This window comes from Phoenix dactylifera, chromosome 5 (genome assembly GCF_009389715.1).
Source record: "Phoenix dactylifera cultivar Barhee BC4 chromosome 5, palm_55x_up_171113_PBpolish2nd_filt_p, whole genome shotgun sequence".
In the NCBI taxonomy this organism is placed as follows: Eukaryota; Viridiplantae; Streptophyta; class Magnoliopsida; order Arecales; family Arecaceae; genus Phoenix; species Phoenix dactylifera.
Window position 1 is genome coordinate 3,950,041 of NC_052396.1, and position 18,957 is coordinate 3,968,997.

The window sequence follows — 18,957 nt, forward strand, 5'->3', positions numbered from 1 at the left end:
AAATTTATTTTATCTTTACCAACAAGCTAAAACTACTTAGCCCAAGCAAACCAAGAAAGAGTACAACGGCAACAAGATACAAACTAAAAAAATGTATCTCAAGGACAGCCTTCAACTTTCTCTGTTTCTTCTGAGATAATAGAAGCCCATTCCTTCACTAAGAAATCGATGCTATCAATAACTTAACCATCTGGGACTTGGTTAAAATTCTAAAGTTCGTCTCAATAAAAATGTTCAATGCCTCCATGCCAAACCTCACAGAGAATTCACTTTTTAGGATTTCTTATCCCTCCAAATATCTGTTATAGAAATAGGAAGGTCCAAGATGCCAAGCAAAACTGTTAAGAAGTGTTCCCTTCCTCTCCTAGGCAAGCTACAGATAATATTTACAAACCCAATGCAACAACTAATCACTCCATGGAAGTAGCAAAACCAAGTAACCAAGAGATTAGAAACACCAACAATTTACATAAAAAACTCTTTAAAAAAAGGAAAAACTATGGGGCACCAATTGGAAATCCAATAATCAATGAAATAAAGAGTACCGGAGGTCCACAACAGCAAGAAAATTCCAAGAACACAAGAGAACCTCTACAAGAAGATGCATCAACAAGCTTCTGACGTACAAAGTAGACACATCCTCAATAAGAGAAACTTCAACCTTCTGGAAGTATTAAAACTTTTGTAGATGAAAATAAATGAAGAAAAACAAGTTCCTTGTCCCTGGAACTTCAATCCAAGAAAATCCCTGTTTTAACTTGCGCGTTATATCCTATTAGCAAGGGCCATGCCCAATAACTAGTAGTTTGGCATGGCCCGCTCATAGAGCTAACCCAAAACACTAGTAGGAAGCCCAACAAAAACTGTTCCTCATTAGATTTGCTAAGGGACGAGATAAATAGACATTCCATCAATTAAAGCTCCAACCCGCACAAGACGCAGTACCGTCGACAATTCAAGTTTTTTGAGCTTGCTTTCCTGTAGTGAAGGGTCCGTTGAAACAAGGAAGGGAATCGAGGACTGTGGCCTTTAGATCCAATTAAAAAAGCTAATAAGATTTTTAAGATTAGATACATCAACAATTTCGCCATAATGACATGATAACAAAATAAAATCATTCAAGTATTTTATTGATTTATAATTTATATATCACAATAAAGATATATTTGGTTCTCGTATCTAAATTTTCTACATAAGATAGAAGGAAATAATGGAAGATTATTCAAACAACCCAAGAGAGTTACCTTTTTCTTTTTACTATTTTAGGCAGTTTGCTGGTGTTCAGGTTGCAATATATGCACCAAGTTTTACCTTATTTTTGAAGCTTGATAAAAAAAAAAAAACAAATCTTCTTATACTGGTCTTGAAATGAATCCAATGAAGACACACGACAGGAAGGGAGAGTTTTCATCTGCAATATAGTCGATCACGCACCAAGAAAATTCTTGAGATGTACTAATGATAGGAAAAGTTCTCATATTGGGTCATATTTTTTTGACTGACCAAAATTTGTTGATAGACAGAATAAAGAGGATGAGAATGATGACCCTCCCAAGTACTGATCATTTCTTCTCTGAAGACCTCAGGCTGCTGATAGAACTCCCCACAATTTCGAGATGTAAAATTCTTATTCATCTTACGTCAGACAGACTCTGATAGAATCGGAAACAGCCTGTCTGTGAAGTCTTTCTAGAAGATGATCACTAGCTATTTAGTCCAGTTTACTGATAAATGAGGAAAGGGAAAAAGTCTAATCATTAGATTATCACAAGGTTTGTAATGCTGAAAATTGAGGATTTATCTATATAACCTGTAACAAAGTTGACTGATGCACATACAGCAACTCATTACTTTTAATCAACATATTAACCTGCCATCTTTGTTGCTCTCCTTGAGATTCTGTAGAGCTTGCCGAATATAATCCTCTCCTTGGTTTGAATACTTCAAGCAAATTAGTTTTTGTGCAAACCTGTATACCATTTGAATGGAATGGTGTTCCTCACAGTTGATGTCCATCCTCTTCACTTCCTACAAAATAAACATGAAAAACCTAATATTACATCATGTTCCAGAGTTATGCAGGAGCATTATGCAGTCCACCCGTAGCAGCATCGTGGACCATATGCTACACAAAAAGCAAGATCTGTCATTGTCATAATTGTTGGCCCAACACCGTTACAATTTAGTGATGTTTAACTTTGGATATAAGCCTGCTTCTGCATTGTTAGAATGATTCAAGCAGGACAAAGTTTGGATGAGGTTACCCAACTGGTGAAAGGCATCAGTTCTCTTTGGACAATGATGGATCATACAGAAGCTAATATGGAGGCATGAGTCTCCTTTCTTTGCAAATATGCAAGGCCATAAGATGATAATTTAACCTGCAATGGTGCAGATGATTGGCTTGTTACCTCTTCTGTGATCCTTGCAGTGATATTCCTTGCCGCCTCAATCACAGAGCTTGGTAGACCTGCAACTCCAGCCAATAAAAGACCATAGTGCGACACATGTCGTGGCCCATCTTTGAGACAAAACTGATAATTAATCAGAAAAGTTAGTACACAAAGTGGAGCCCACAAGATGATGCCTTAACTGCCAAAGAAACAACCTTGAAATCTAGGCGGTCATTCCTCAAGTCAACTTCAAAATGGAGAATCTTCACATTTGGATAAATGGTTGCCAGTTCAGACAGGTCTTCCATATGTGTAGCAAATATAGTGTAGCTGATGAAGAAGAGTTACATGAGTCAAGAAACCAAGCAAGGCAGAGCTTAGGATAAAAATCCAAGCAAGGAATAACTAACTTATGAATGAAGATGATGAGGAAAAATTAGGTAAAATAGAGGTCCACACTAAGCAATGTCACCAGGCCCTACTTAAATGCAAGCAAGGGTGGGAGTAAACAAGAAGGGACAAGGTACTTAAAATTAGCCAATATAACAAAGAGATCACATTAAGGCCAATAGGTGGCAGTTACTGATATGCAAACTATGCACATCTTTATCCAATAAATGGATAGAGAAGATAAATAGATAACTATGCAAGAGGTACTCTACGTCTTAATTTATTGTCTGCTTTGTGTCTTCAAAATATGTCTTCAGAAGTCTGAACTCTATAGCTCATTTAAGGCATCAGCATTAAAGCATAGAGTGAAAGTAATTACGCCTTCAGAGACAACAAATGTTCACAACAGCTCCATGCAATTGCAAATCCATCAGAGGATGAAGTAGCCCTTCCAAGTTCATCCATAACTATCAGGCTCCTAAATTCAAAATTAAAGACTATCAGACAGAAATAGTACCAACAACTGTGGCATATTTAATCAGATTCCAATTAATAAAAAGATTATACTTGGGAGAAACGTTTTGCATGAGGAAAGCTGTCTCTTTCATTTCGGTCATAAACTGCAGATCATAGTTATCTGATAAGCAAAATGTTCTTTGTATTTCCAATATATAGAGTATATCATCAGCAAATCAAGAGTTAAATGCAAGTCAAATATAACATTTCAATCACTGCTGACCAAGGAAACCAATAAACATACTTGTGTTGATTGCTGCTACAGCAAACAGTAAAGCACCAATACCAGAAGTGACTCGGGATCAAAAATGAGCACAGAAGTTGATTTATGGTGCTAGTATTTCCAATTACTTGCTGTCTTCATATGCCACATTAGAGTATCTAATTTTTATCTTTTATTTGATAGAAAGCGACATAGTGGACAGGAAAAGTACTTAGTTTATTAGGATAAACTTGTGCAGCTGCTGCACATTCCTTTACTTATTTAGGGCCTTTTCGGTCTTGTTATGGATTTCTTTTTCTCCCAAAAATTTGCAAAGTACCACATGGAGATTGAGGTTGAAGATACCATTTGCAAAACTTCTGCCGTTCCTTGCATTTTTTTTCACTTTTCTAAAAAGAAATAATTTACTACCAAAAGTTCCAAAGTTTTTGCAAACAATTTAAAAAATATAAGGGTTTCATCCATAGTATGTTGCACCGTACCATACTGGACAGTACCCAACGTACTGTACCATACCGATCCGATATCAGTACCGGTGGCGTACCGCATACCATACTGTACTGACACTATGATAGTGTGGCACCGGTACGGGGTCCGGTATCAGTACGGCAAACCTTGATTTCATCATACATGTCTACTCAATCTAGTTCAATTTTCTTCTTTGATTTTTGGACAAAGAAAATAGAAGCAATACCAAACATACCCTTAGCAAAGAAATATACAAATCAACTTTTGAGTATGCAATACATCAACTTCCAATAACCTAGCAAATATAAACTTTTATAGTTACAATATACATTGCATAGACACAAACACAACAGTCCCATTCGGACATGTGTGATGTGTCCAACTGTTTGCCTCTAGAAGAGGGAAAAAGGAGACACTGAGGTACATAGGCAAAATTAATCTTGACTATAATATATATTTAAGTATACTATATAATGCAAATGCTCCGGATTTTGACTCTGCTCTGAGTGTTCGACTCCACTTTTTTTGTCATTTCCCAGATCCCCCCCCCCCCAACTAATCCTTATTCTTATGAGAGATCATGATGACACAACTCCTTTTTATCTCCATAAGTGCAACCCCAGCACCCCTTGGGATACAAGCTCTCACATGAATCACACATGCAAGGTTTAGTATTATATAAAAGAAAGCGAAAAGATCTAATTTATCAAAGTCCTCCAATATACATATTTGTCATTCAAGCCTTTTAAGTAGCTTAAGAATTTTAGAAAAATAACATTTTTGAAAAGATATTGTAATGCTTATATTCTTTGCCAATCTCTAGAACGAACAAAAACTGACTTTTAATATTATTATAGTCAGTCAACCTCATTGTTGGAACTTATAAAAGTCCACCTCTACCAGTTTCTAAAAGCTGAAACCAAAAAAAATTGATAAGAAACCAAGTGTCTGATCTCTGATGTGTATTTGATTCATATACACACACATATATATGTAAGGTACATATGTATGTATATATGTATTTATTTACACACATATGGGGCTGCTAATTAGTTGCCTAGGAACAGACCTTGGCTGTTCTCTTGACGAGATAAGAAATGCCCTTCTAAAGCAATCAGGGTGGGATAATTTTGGTCATTTTATAATATCTATTATCTCATGAGATTATGAAAATATCATGAGAATGTGGTCCCTCCGCACCCCCTTCTCTCTCTCCACCCCCACACCCTTCCCCTTCCACCACCCCTTTCTTCTACCGTCCATCATCACCAGTCTATCCACCAACTGCCCACCAACTCAACCTTCACCTATGACAGATCACCTCCCTCCACTTTCCCCTCATACTCTTCCCATATCTTGTCATATCCAACGTCTAACCTTCCTCCCATTGTTCACTACCTCACCCTCATCCCATCACAGATCACTCCACCATTCTTCCTCATCCTTCCACTTGCTATCACTTCTCCCTGGACAAGGAGCTGGGTGGAAGGTGGGAAGAGACTATTGTGAACAGGTGGGAGGAAAGAGATGGAAGTCTAACAAAAAACATTTGAATAAATAGATGGATATCTATGGCTGGTATCTCACCACACCAATACCAGTTACAAAGGACTTGAGTAGTCAACATGGAGCCACAATCTTCAAATGCAAATAAGCAATAAAGGAATGCTAACTAAAATTATCAGGATCACTCAATATTGCAAGCTACCTATGGTGGCACATACCATGTAGCTAAGCTTGCATAAGAGCGAATTAGAGAAAGGTGTGTGCTAATAGGAGGATGGATAAGGGAGAAGGATGCCATGAAAAAGAAAGACAATATATAAAAGAGAGTGCCATGGGTGATGGGAAGATGAAAGAAAGAGGGAACAAATGTGATGGAGAAAGGAGGAAAAAGGAAATAAGTGGAGGAAAGAAGAGATGGAAGGAAGTGTGAGAGTGAATAAATTCCATCTTTATCTCATGAAATTTTAAAAGATGACGTCACCCTAAAGAAAATCTAATGAAGCTTTAAATGCAGATCAGCTTTTTCAAATGACCAAGAGTATCCAAGTTCTCTCAGCTTTTTGAGAGGCAATTTGTGTCATTTTGGCCAAGGAACAATCAAGCTGGTTGCTCCTAGGAAACTAATTAGCTGCCATATATATATATATACATATACAAGTATATATACATATACATATACATATATATGTGTGATACATATACAAGTATATATATGTATACATACATACATACATACATATGTACGTACATATATATATATATATATATTAATACTTAGATCATAGCAAAACATGGCCTTATAATATTTTAACCATTCAAATTAGCACTCACTTGATGCATAAGTTAGAGAACACCAAAATATATAATTTCTGGCTTTAGGCATTTATAGTGGTACGGATAATGATCAATTGCGTGAATCTTTAATTTGGACGCCCATTATTGATTTTTGGAATTGGAAAGGAGTTGATACACTCTCTTACCGAGGGGAGCATAGTCCAACTTATATATGTATGCATGTATGTATGTTTGGAAGCTAAACACAAGTGCCCAGATAACATAGAATATAATTGGCTTCTAGGTTATAATACTATAACGATAAAACATGTTGTTGTTTAGGTAAACAAAAATTTTGAGAATGCTACGAGGAAAATCCACACAACATCTATGCATTTACATGAGTCAATTTTAAAGAACAAAGGATATATTGCAAGGTCCGCTGAACTAGTACCGGGACCCGTATCAGTCAATGGGCGAATCGGTACGTTACCGTACCGACACACGGTATCTACATACCCAATTTTTTTTTTAAAGTTTTTCATGTTTGATTAATTAGTTATCATTTTTTTTTTAACTTTTTCAATAATTTTAAGTATAATTTGATACTTTTTGATGTTTTTTGATGATTCTATTAGCCCGGTGTAACCTAAACGATGCATCTTGTTGTTTTAAAGTAATCCAAAAAATAAAATGATTAGTGAGATGTTGCATGCTACAAGAAGCAATATGAAGCATCCTAAAATCAACTAGTGAAGTAAAAAATAAAAAATAATACAATCAATTATATATTTTTAAAGTACAACATACATATCGATATCAAAATTTTTGTCGAGTGGCAATGTCTCTCGTAGATATCTGGATCATTAGCATGTCAAGAGGCACATCAACCCACTCCTCTAACCCAGCGTCGTTATAGTCTTGTATGTTCATCTCATAAGAAACGCGCTTTGAGTTATAAGAACTCTCGGAACTCTCGCTGAAACTCTGGCTCTGAGAGGTATCCTCTGGCTGATAATACGACTGTAGATGGGCCCGTTCGAATATACCGTAGCAAAATCCAATCTGTAAAATGCTTCGCGTTGTGTAGAATAGTAGCCACCGAAAGTTGATGCCTTAGACACACCATAGCTATATCCGTATCAGTATGGATCATAGGCTACTTGTGGCTGTGGATGATAGAATTCAATATATGACTCAGAACCTGATACGTCTATGGATCCTATTCTACATGCAAGGTCATTTGCAGCTGCATCGTGTCCTCCTGAATGACCTCGAGGAGCCTGTCTCCTATATGCAATCATATCCTTACGAGCTTTACCAGATTGTGCACCGTGGTCCCTATCCTGTGTAGCATGCGTAAACTGAAACTTATCGGTGAATCGAAGACCACCATCTTGCAACTACAGTTATGTCTTATAAAAGGTGGTCTCATGTCCTCCACTCCCTCCCTCGCCTGAGAAACTTCTCGGGCCTTCCTAATCAGCCTTTAAAACAAAAGAAAGAGAAAACGGAGGGAGAGGGGGGGCGGTTCGAAACCGGTCCGGCTTGGTGCGAACCGGTCCGGCTTGGTCCGGCTGGGTGCGCAAGTTCCGGCCCATTCTGGCTGGTTCCTAATGGTTCGGAATTGGTTTCGGTTGATTCGGAGTCAGTTCGGAAAAAAGAAAGGAACTGACCCGATCCTCTATCGGGTCGTCTCAGTACGGGACGAACTGCCTGGTTCGGTCTAGTTTGGCGGACCTTGATAAATAGTGTTAGTGTACATGCTAAAATTTTGTAACTGGTAGTTCAGATCATTTCTAAAACCCTTTGGGCACATTCGGCCCCTGGCCAGACTGGCACCAGACACACCCGAGGTCCCACTAGAAAAGGCTTGAAGCAGAAGCCAAAATCCCGAGCAATAACTTGGATGACAACCATACAACTATCTAAACCCTTGGACCATAATAGAACTATTGTCCAAATGACGAAATCAGCAGGCAACAGCTGGAATCCAAGTTGAACTCAGCCCCACCAACTCCGGTGGTGGTAGCTGTGCTGCTGCTCCTGCTGCTCATGTTCTTCTTTATGTTGTCCTGCAGCAGTTCACCTTCATCTTCTTCTTATATAATGGTAAGTTAGTAACTATGCTGCTGATGCTTTCTTTCCTAGGCGGCCACCCAGGCACCTGCGTAGGCCATAGAGAGTGTCTACCGACCAGCCCTGCCTAGGTATTTTCACAACCTTGTTTTTGATCGTCTTAGCTTTTTGTGGGTAAAGCTATAGCTATTCATATGCTCCCAGTAGCAAAAATGTTTGTTTCGTCTTTCCTTTTGTATGTCTGTGCAACATAGAAAACATAAAGCTCTCCATGACTTGTAAATGTTCAAACTAGTGTTTATGTGCGTGCTGGCATGGGCCACATCATTAAGGAGAGCTTAGATATTACCTACATTATGTGCTATCAGTTATATGTGCAATATAAATATGGCAAGATTGCAAACCTGCAATAAAATGTATACACAACATATGAATATCTTATATTAAACTTATTGTAGAAGAAGCTTGCATTCCAATTGAGTGAAGTCCACAAAAATAAGACCTCAGTATGGTCTACATTCCCTAGTCTACAAGACTAAAAATTAAAAAAAAGATTATTTTCCAATTTTTCTTGAATTACTTTCCTAAATTTAGATGAATGAATGCATTAGCCCGAAAAGGTAGAAGTTTTGAGTTGCATACGGTGCTTGAGTTGTGTTCAATGTTGTCGCCAGTCCCCATCCGTGTAAATATGCGATCAACCACCCTTAGAGATGCAAAACGAGCAGGAATGTAACAACCGATTTGTGCAAGAATAACTATCAGACAAACTTGTTGAAGATAAGTGCTTTTCCCACTCCTGAGCAAAACACATGCAAATGATAAATAATATTTAAATGATTTTTTTTGTAAAACTTGGGACTCGGGAGTAATGCCTATCAATGATGTTACTAATATGAGACGAAAAAAGTAATTATCACTATGGGGGATAGATACAAAAAGATGTTCATATAAAGGCAGTCTCACATGTTTGGGCCCATTACAATCACCATATTAGATGCTTCAGAAAGAAAAAGATTGTTAGGCTGCATGAGAAGAGCTATAAAATTAGTTTTTCTAGGATATTAATCAATAGTTTTACTGCAATAAACTGTAGTATTAAATCAACCTATAGATAAAAATACATACAACAAAATCATTGTGTAAGCCTCCTAGAATAGGGTGCCTTCCAGCATCAATTGCCATAGGACCATCATCTGGCCAATCATAAATCAGTTAGGCTTTTTTTTAGCAGTAAGAAAAAACTCTAGTTACAAATAGAACCTAGCAGTTACCAGTGAACTCTGGTCTTGTATAGCGATCAACTGGCTTACTGGATATTGTATGTGCAAATGAATTCACAATCATGTCTAGAAGGCATAAGACCTCTGCAAGCAGTCTTAGTATGGGGACATCCTCCCTTATGACATCAACTAGCCCTGCAAAGAAAACTGACACATGAATAACAGAAAATTAAAAAAGTCATCCCGGTCCTATAGTCACTTGTCAGTAGCCATAAAATGTTGGGTAATAGCTTGAGTGGGAAGGATATATGAACTTTATATTCATGGATCCAGAACCAATTTTCATTAAAAACATAACACAATATCAAAATACAAAAAATGATTAAAAGCATCACAAAGAAGGCAGCTCTATCATAAAAAGATTTGTAGACAATATCATCCAAGTTCTTTAGAGTACAAGCCAATCATTTCAGCACAGTCATTATAGTTGCCAAGATTGAAATAAGCATTGAAATGTTATATAGAAATGGTTACGTAAGTTATTACCCTCCACCCCACAGCTTACAAAGACAGGTAAGACCAAATGCTTCATATAACTGATTCGCACTCCCAGATCCTCTTGAGATGAAAATAAATTTTGCCTTCTATCGAGTATTTAATTAGTAGTATTTACCCTCATGTTGGCTCATTCATTAAAGTTTGCTCCATGTCAGTGGGAATTGCTTTCTAGCATAGCATTTTCTGAAGAGTATAGCCAGTTAAAATGAATGTATCAATTTCTGAGGAGTATAGGAAGTGAAAGTGATTTGGCAAGATGATAGATTCTGAAATAAATCTTGTGATAGTGAAAAATTATATCGTTAGCAATCATTTTTAAAGAACCTATGACATCTAAAAAATATTGAGTGAAACAGAAAACCTTCTCAATCACCTGGCAAGAGAATCATACAACTCAAAAACATTACCAAATGAAAATCTTCTCTAGAGCTGCACTTAGAGATAATTCTGATTCTCTATTCCAAGGTATGCCATGCCGATACCGGGATCCATACCAATTGCCTTGCAGTACGGTACGGTGCCATGCCATTCTATTCTAAGCCATACCGAGAATGCCAAAGCTGATGAGGGAGGGGGAGAAGGAGAAGGAAAGAGGGGAAGAGAGAGAGGAGGGAGGGAGAGGAAGAGGGAGGAAGAGAGAGAGAGAGAGAAAGAGGGAGAGAGGGCTTTCAAACCCTCATCCCACGAGGCAGCGCGCCCCGCGCACGGGGAAGAGCCCGCGTGGGCGTCTTAATGCCACAGAGTGGCATTGAAAGCCACTCTGTGGCATTTAATGCGTCCGCGCGGGCGCTGCGATTTTTTTTGGGAAACTCACACAGACGTGCGAGCGGAGAACGCGCGCCCGCGCGTGGTTTCCCGTGCGGGGCAGCATGCCCAGGCGGGCTACCAGCCCGCGTGCGCCATTTAATGCCACAGAGTATCATTAAATGCCACTCTGTGGCATTTGACGCGTCTGCGGATGCACGCGGACGTGTTGTTTTTTTTTTACTTTTTTTTATGTTCGCGCGCGCGCGGCTCCGGTTCGGTACCGGTGCCAAGCCGGTACCGAACTGGAACCGTACCAGTACCGGTGCTCACCGGAACGCCGGTACGGTCGGTCCGACAAATCTTGATCACACCCCTGACCCGAGTTTGCAAGTCAGGTTTGTGGCAACCGCCGCATACTTATAGGGAACTCTTCCCACAAGCATGCAACGCATCTCATCATGATATCATAAACAAGCAGCAAAATATATTTAAATAATTCTAAGCTATAATTCAATTGACTACCAAATCGAACTAACAAATAATAATAAAAAGTCTTACATCAATTTTACCTCAAATAATAACCCGATAAAAAGATTATAATAACACTAAATCTAAACTATGTAGATATTGTCGAATCTCGCTTCTAGTCTCACTTCCATAGTAGGACCCGCATCCAGAATTAAGTATTTGCATCTATGAAGAAAAGAAGGATAATGAGCTTGACAGCCTAGTAAATAATGAATACCTTAACTAGATAATTTATGTAATAACATAAGATATAATAGTAAAATACAAATTACCATGCATCAAGGTATAAACATAACCAATTCCGTCACAGATTCATTAAATTCCATATCTTTCAAATATTCATATATAAAATTATAAATCAGATTTAAAATAAATCACATTCAACTCAACAACCTTTAACTATGGCCACACTTATATCCTATGGCTGGGCTAGAAACATAACCGTACTTATACCCTATAGAGTGGGCCGAAATACCACATTTATACCCTGTGGCGGGGCCAAAAGTAGAATCCATGAGCCCAATAATAGTCAGAGTGCCAATGCATAACTTTCAATTGGCAGAGTCCAAAATATAATCAGGTTGAGAGTTCAAAACTGATACATATCAAAGTTCTTTTTACAAAACAACATATATATATATATATATATATATATCATACTCCAAGCAAAATATGCATATACGATGTAAGATCAGTAAACAATATAACAATAGTCTAAAAAATATTTCTCCAAATTGCATATCTATTTTTTATTCAAAACACCATCTCATAAAATTGATACATCACATATAAATCGATTAACAATTTATTTAATGTAATAATAATATTATATAAATAAAAAATCTAGAAAAGGCTGATCATTACTTACTTTGCACGAACAACAAGCAAACAATCTGACTAATCTTGAGTCCTCCTTTAGAACCTAATATCCAAAATTGCATTATTATTTTATTAAAATTTAATCATGATTAATTTACAATAAAAATACTAAGTTTCGATACTCTCATAAGATTGACTAAGCGGGAATACCTGACATCCCAGTAGGCAGTAGGTCCGATCAAGATGATTTCATCTAATCAAGGCTGAACTAGGGTGCAGATGGTTCGACAGAAATCGAAAATGACCAAATCTAACAGTGTTTGGCAAGGGCTAAGGTTGGTATCGGCACACCGCCTAATGGTCATGGTCCAAAACCCCTCTCACCACAGTCAGTCCAAAACATAAAGAAGGGCCCTTTGCTGGATCCAAACAACCCTAGAAAGAGTAGAGAGAGAAAACCATGTAGAGAGGGAAAGAAGAGAGAGCAAGAATGGGGAAGAGAGAGATATGAGAGAACAAGCTTCTCTCTCTCTAAGGAAGAGAAAGAAAGAGGGGGCTGGGTCAGGCGAATAGGCGGCCGACGACTGGTGACAACAGGGGGTGGCAGCACTAAAGCCGATCAAAAACAAGGGTTTTAACCTCCTAAACCATGAAACCAATGCATCCCGATGGCCGGAGCTTCGACAATGGGCTCTAGCCAGTGTAAAGGATCGCGGATAGACTGCGACGACAAGCGTCAGTGAGGAATCAGCCGGAAAACAGAACAAGGCTGGTTTTTTCGAAAATAGGGAAAACAAAGGATCCCATTTTCCAACAAAAATTCAACGATCACCGTCCAGAATTAGAGCTCCAAAGGCACTAGAAGAAAGTGAAAATGAGTAGCTCGAGGAAGGCCGAGTCCCTAGATTTCGACGGCTAATGGCAGCAGCAACGGCGTCAGTAGCAGCTAGCGTTCAAAGAGAAAAACCAAAAAAATATTTCGGCGGTGAGCTCCGATTGGAGCTGCATCTCTGGTGGGATGGACGGAGGGATGGGAGGAGCTCTAAATAGAACTCGGTCGCAACTGGAATCCGACTCCGACTTAGATTCCGTTCGTCGAACTCGGGAGGAAGAAGACTCCTATTAAGAGTCCTCTTCCCTCCTCGCACCTGCGTAGCATGTGCGCCATTTTATTTATTTTATTTTTTTCTTTCCTTTCTTTTTGGCCGAAATCCTTTTCAACTGGGCCGGTCAAATGAACCAGGCCCAGCTCACTAAAAGGGTTAGGTATTACATAGAGAGGAGAATCGTGAGAGAGGAAGAGCTAGAGGGAAGTTTCAAAAGGCCACTCGATGGTTTTATGTAAAAAGAAGAACAAGGACTGCATTGAATTAAACAGCCAAACTGTATCGATTACCAACCAATCTGGTTTTATACACCTAAAACTGCCCAGTTCGGCACAGTTCGGCGATGATGCACCACAAGGAGCCCACTAATGGCTGGGATGCGCACATGCATGCTACCAAGAGATATAAATATGTGCATACATGAGTGTTAACATGCTGATACACCCATGTGCATATGTATGTGAACATGTGCAAGCAGAAATTTGCTAGTGCAAGTATGTTTAAATTTAAGGCACTGTTGACTGTTCATTAGTTCAATATCAAACATATAACAGAAGGTTAAGTATGACTAATTATTTTAATGGAATGATATTGTTCAATTGGTTAGTCGTGGTCAGGGACATAAAATGGTACAATGAGGGAAAAAGAAATATGATACCACCACAGATTTTTGGTAAGCACATGTGCAAGTGCAACAAAATATTTATACTCAAGTACAGAAGTTCAATGACTTTGAGAATATCTAACATATCAACTGTCAACATTTATTATCAAGAACCTCAATATTTCATAAATGTTCCTGATTATAAATATAAATATTTCTCAAGTAGTTAAGCAAAAAATAGCAAAATATAAGTTATCTCATAGATAGAATATCAATAGAATGAAAAGTGAGGCATGCAAGCATTGTCTAAAAAGATCATTAGGACCTTCCAAGCAAAGCTCCGTCCGCATAAAACATTCAGCAGCAGCTGACTTATTTCTCACATTTAGCTGCAAGGTAGGTATACAAGTGACACATGAGTATAGTAAACACCATCACCAACTACATTTATAATTAAGGATTCTAGAGGTCAGATGGCATATTCAACATATACAAAAGAATCAGGTTCTCCAACCATGTGTACTGTTGTGGTAGCACCTCTAGCACAAAATTAAAAGTTAAGAGCCATCAAATTTACATGCTTTCTGGTTAAGAAGTACCCAAATCCGTCAGATTGCATTTCATACATGTTTTAAAACATGCAGTTCATGATCAACAGCATGGGTCCCAAATTTACATGCCCTACCATCCATTTTACCATAACAATCATCCATTTCTGTTTACGTAATGCACAGTCAAGACTCAAGAGACCTACCTATGAAACATGTGATTTCTGTTTTTAGGTATTCTAAATATCTACGGCAGATCCTCAATTTGAAAGATGCAATTTTTAGTTTGAACTGGTAGGACTGGAGCCTCAATCATAGTAGAAGGATTCTAGCTCAACACACAATTATGTAGATACTTGCATATGAGTATGAAAAGAATAAAAAATAAAATAACTAGCAAACATAATAACTAAAAAATCAAAGTAAAACATACTTATGAGTATTGTATCATTATATTACAAATGATCATGAATAGTACTGTAACCGCCAAGCCTTGTCTCATTGACAAGATACCAGCCAGCATTGGCAGTAGACCCGAAATAATTTAATAACCATCAAATTTAATCGGTAAAGGAGAAAGAAAACCACTAAGAGATATACTTACAGATGCAAGTTCAAAACTTGAGCAGTGTATGTTCTTCCCATGTTTCATGACCTAATAATCATATTCAAGAATTTCATATGTACCAGTCCATAGAATCAGGTAATAATAATGGAAAAATATACAAACCTGAATAAATTTGTCAGGAAGCTTTCCATTTATGTCCTTTTGTGGAATACTGAAGTAAAATCCTTGCCTATTGTTATAGGGAATCTTCAAATTTGGCAGCTTAAATTCCTCCCGGTACATGTTTGCAAGAGTATGTATAGCTGTAGTTACAATTAGAACAGCATTGCAGAATTAAAATTGACAGCAATTATAACTGTTGGAGAACCTTCACTCGTATCACAGAAAGAGCGTCGTGCAACATCCAGAAGTCCATCAATTCCAGCCTTAATAGCAAAACATTGTTGTGTGCAGGCAACAAAAGGAGCCCTTGCATGCACTACATCTTCATCAATCACATCACCAATTCTATGAGAAAACAAATAAAAAATGAGATCTTCAGCTCATAATAATAGAAACTATATTGCAGTGCAAGCTGTAAGAACATGTTTTCAAACATTAGCTAGAGCATTGAGAAGAAACTACATCATCATCAATTGCATCACCAATTCCATGAGAAAACAAATCAGAAATGAGAACTTCAATGCTCATAATAATACAAACTATATTACAGTGCAAGCTCTAAGAACATGCATGCAAGTATTAAGCTAGAGCATTGAGAATAAACTAATTAAAAATAGACCTAACTGCAGAAATCCAGTTAATCACTATGAAGACAAAATGGCATAGCGAATTGAGTGATAATTATCAACATTATCAAATTAGAATATAATGATACCAACAACAGTGAAATATACAAATCATATAGCAATTTAGATATATGTCATGACTAAGCAAAGATTATTATAAACATATAAAATTGAAGATAAAACAGATCCCAGAATTGACAAGACAATCCTCATTGCAACAAGCAAATGCAATATATGAGCACCACCAGAAGTGAACTACCAGATGTGCACAGAAAATGGAAAGCTGTTTGGTTAGCAGGGGTGCTGAAGGCAATTTTTCCACAGCTACTTGATTTCAAAATGTTACAAGTTTTTTTCTTTTTAGTTAATTTTATAAGCTGTTTTATTGGAGGTCTTGGCAGTGTTTGGCTATTTGTTCTTTTATCAAAGGTCACTAGTTAGGTGTCAGCACCAGTCTGATCAAGTCAGGGAGTCATTTGTGGATGGATGGTAAGGGACCTAAACAGAGATGAGAAGTCTTCTTCAGAGAAAATGAGAGGATAGTATCCTAGCAAATGATTAGTGAGAACTGTTTAAAAGAAATCGCGGGTCTCGAAAATGGATTTGGTCATGCTCGAGCAACAAGTGTCATAAAGGTACCATAAGTTTTCTTTTTTCATCTTTTTCTTCCCAAGGTAAATGGCGAAGCCTCACTTGCAGTGCAAGGTATGTTGATGAAGTCCATGGACATGGAAATGGATTTGTAGAATGGTTTTGTATGGAGAGTGATTCCATTACTTCTTGTTGAGGGAATGATGGTACTTGATGACCAAGTCATTCTCCTAAGCAGTGAGACAATCCTAGACTCTTGTCTAGTATGGAGAGTTCAAGGTTGAGCACTGCTCCTAGTTATTAATAAAATCATGGTTGAGCGTTCCTTACCCTGAGGGCCATGATCGATGGTTCTTCAATAATGATCCTTGATTCAAGAGTGGAAAGACAGTCCATAGATTCTGCTAAAGAGGGCATTATCATTGGTTATTCACACATTCAAAATCAAAATATGTTTCCTTCTTGAACACAAATATGTTTCCATTCATCTTGAAAACTAGACTTTGGTTTCATTTTCAATTAGGCTAGCAGAGTTTTGTATTCAGTTAATTCAGCAGTCTTTTTTTAAATAGTTTTGCTCCAAGTTTCACAGTTTTGAACAAAAAAAAATAGGAATAAATTCAAAAAATGAAAAAAATAAACTATTATACAAAACTTTAAAGTATTCTTAGTTCTATGGGATCTTTATTTTTTGTAGTTTCAGCAGTTTTAGAACAAAGTTAATATTGTAAGTGAAACCCATGAAGCACTCTCACACTTCACAATATGAACATAGGATTTACCTCCTCCAAGAGATATGGGTTTTCATCAGAAATGAAAAGCCTTTGGTTACTCAAGTAACTCGCTTTAAATTTTCATGTTCAAGGAGGAAACATTCAAGGAGAAACTATGAACTGTAAGTATTCCATATAACAGATGCATCACCACAGAATGTTGCAATAAATTATACTTGGTTCTCCCAAAATGTGTGTTTGCTCTTAAGTGGACTATTGCATAAAGGGGGTTGTTAATGACAAGTAGAACAGGATGACAGGGAACTACATAATAGTGCTGATGTGCATGTAGCTTGAGTTTTAAATAACATCCATAATTCTGTGTGCATTGTCAGCATTTATGGGCTGGATGGCAGGTTAGTTATGTTACCATTGATGCTCCATTGCTTTATGGAAAGTTTTCTTATCTCTCTAAATTCCATGTTTACGATCATTGATAGTTGTATATTGCTCAAGATTTCATAATAATCAAACAGAATATTTCCCAACTGTAAATTTTGACTTTTATGAAACATATTGCTATTGTAAATGTACATAAGAATAATTAGTTTTGCTGTTGTAAATGCAGTCAACAAAAATTCTGTGCAAATATGTACAAGGTGCATACAGTAAACAATAAAAAGACTGTTACAATATCTAACCTCTTTCTTATGCCTGCATATTTTTCATTTTCACAAACACTCCTGTAAATGTTGCAAAGAAGAAAACTTTTTGCATCCTTAAGTACCTGAAATGCATTAGGGTTTCAGTCAGTCCTAAACTAGCACTTGCTGCATAATAGGCACATGAAGAAGAGAGTGGGTTTTTGGCAGTGCATGATGGATTTAATGGAGAGAAAGTCATAAAGCATGTCATACATCACTGATAACAACAAAGGCATGTGCAAAAGATGTGCAAAAGAGAGGAATAATTTTTGACATGAAAAAAAAAATGTAAAATGGTTGTAATTGCTGAAGTAGACAATTTGGAATTTGGATTTAATTTTTCATGCAGTTTAGACTATCATGGTCAAAAGAGAAGCATGTTGTTTTACCTTTGAGAGAAAAGGTAAGGCATCTAAAGCAGTTTTGAGAATAATAATGTCTGATATCAACATTTGACTTTTTCTACCATTGGCAGGCCTCAAAACCTCCTCTGTGATTTTTTTGGGCTTAAAGCAGAAGTGACACAGTACCTTATCTTGGGAAGAGATTGGATAAATAAGCATGTCAGAATGGTACCATTACAAAAATTAGTAATGAATCACATAGTCTACCAGTTTCTTTTGGAAATTTACGAAGGCCCTGTGACAGGCCAAAAAATAGCTCCTCATTGCTCATTAACTCATCCTGAAAATAAAATACACAATTTAGATAAAATGTTAGAAACATTTAATGATCTTTATCTAGTTGGTGGTATATGTTGAAAAAAAGTTTCCACAAATGAAATCATAGGCAAAAGTGAATAAGACCCAAGGCATGGCCCATACTACACATTAATCCTGATCCTTCGGCTCCCCAAGAGACACCTGATGCTTTTTAGTGTAGTCCACAGTGTCAACCCGGTTTGGAACCGTGCGGTTCGCACCGAGTTTGCACCAAACCGACCGGTTCCAGTCGGTAAAGGACCGGTTCCGGCCGGCTCGGTAGAGGTTCCGGCAGGTATAGGGCCGGAACCAAATGTATTAGGCTAACCGACCCGGTTTCACACCAGGTCGGTTCGGCAGACCTTGGTTTTCGATGTGCAGAAGATATAATAAAGTTATACACACACATA

The 18,957-nt window shown here is 37.5% G+C and overlaps 1 protein-coding gene across 4 annotated transcripts in view; it reads right to left on the reverse strand.

The window, feature by feature from the left end:
• Positions 1-1,673: 1,673 nt before the first annotated feature.
• Positions 1,674-18,957, reverse strand: part of LOC103711660 (DNA mismatch repair protein MSH4) — a 32,594-nt gene continuing 15,310 nt past the window's right edge. Inside the window, exons 9-24 of one of the 4 annotated variants that reach the window (XM_039126551.1) lie at positions 18,458-18,530; positions 18,236-18,381; positions 17,844-17,929; positions 15,418-15,557; positions 15,213-15,352; positions 15,087-15,137; positions 14,260-14,323; positions 9,624-9,779; positions 9,478-9,545; positions 9,316-9,374; positions 8,992-9,148; positions 3,351-3,403; positions 3,163-3,261; positions 2,609-2,723; positions 2,412-2,521; positions 1,674-2,028 (exon numbers count right to left, since the gene is read on the reverse strand). In XM_039126551.1, the coding sequence (XP_038982479.1) occupies positions 2,453-2,521; positions 2,609-2,723; positions 3,163-3,261; positions 3,351-3,403; positions 8,992-9,148; positions 9,316-9,374; positions 9,478-9,545; positions 9,624-9,779; positions 14,260-14,323; positions 15,087-15,137; positions 15,213-15,352; positions 15,418-15,557; positions 17,844-17,929; positions 18,236-18,381; positions 18,458-18,530 (1,476 nt within the window). In that variant the 3' untranslated portion in view covers positions 1,674-2,028; positions 2,412-2,452. Of the gene's footprint in view, positions 2,029-2,411; positions 2,535-2,608; positions 2,724-3,055; positions 3,262-3,350; positions 3,404-8,991; positions 9,149-9,315; positions 9,375-9,477; positions 9,546-9,623; positions 9,780-14,259; positions 14,324-15,086; positions 15,138-15,212; positions 15,353-15,417; positions 15,558-17,843; positions 17,930-18,235; positions 18,382-18,457; positions 18,531-18,957 lie in introns of those variants that run through there. The other 3 variants (XM_039126550.1, XM_008797900.4, XR_005511930.1) reach the window with 3 other exon arrangements.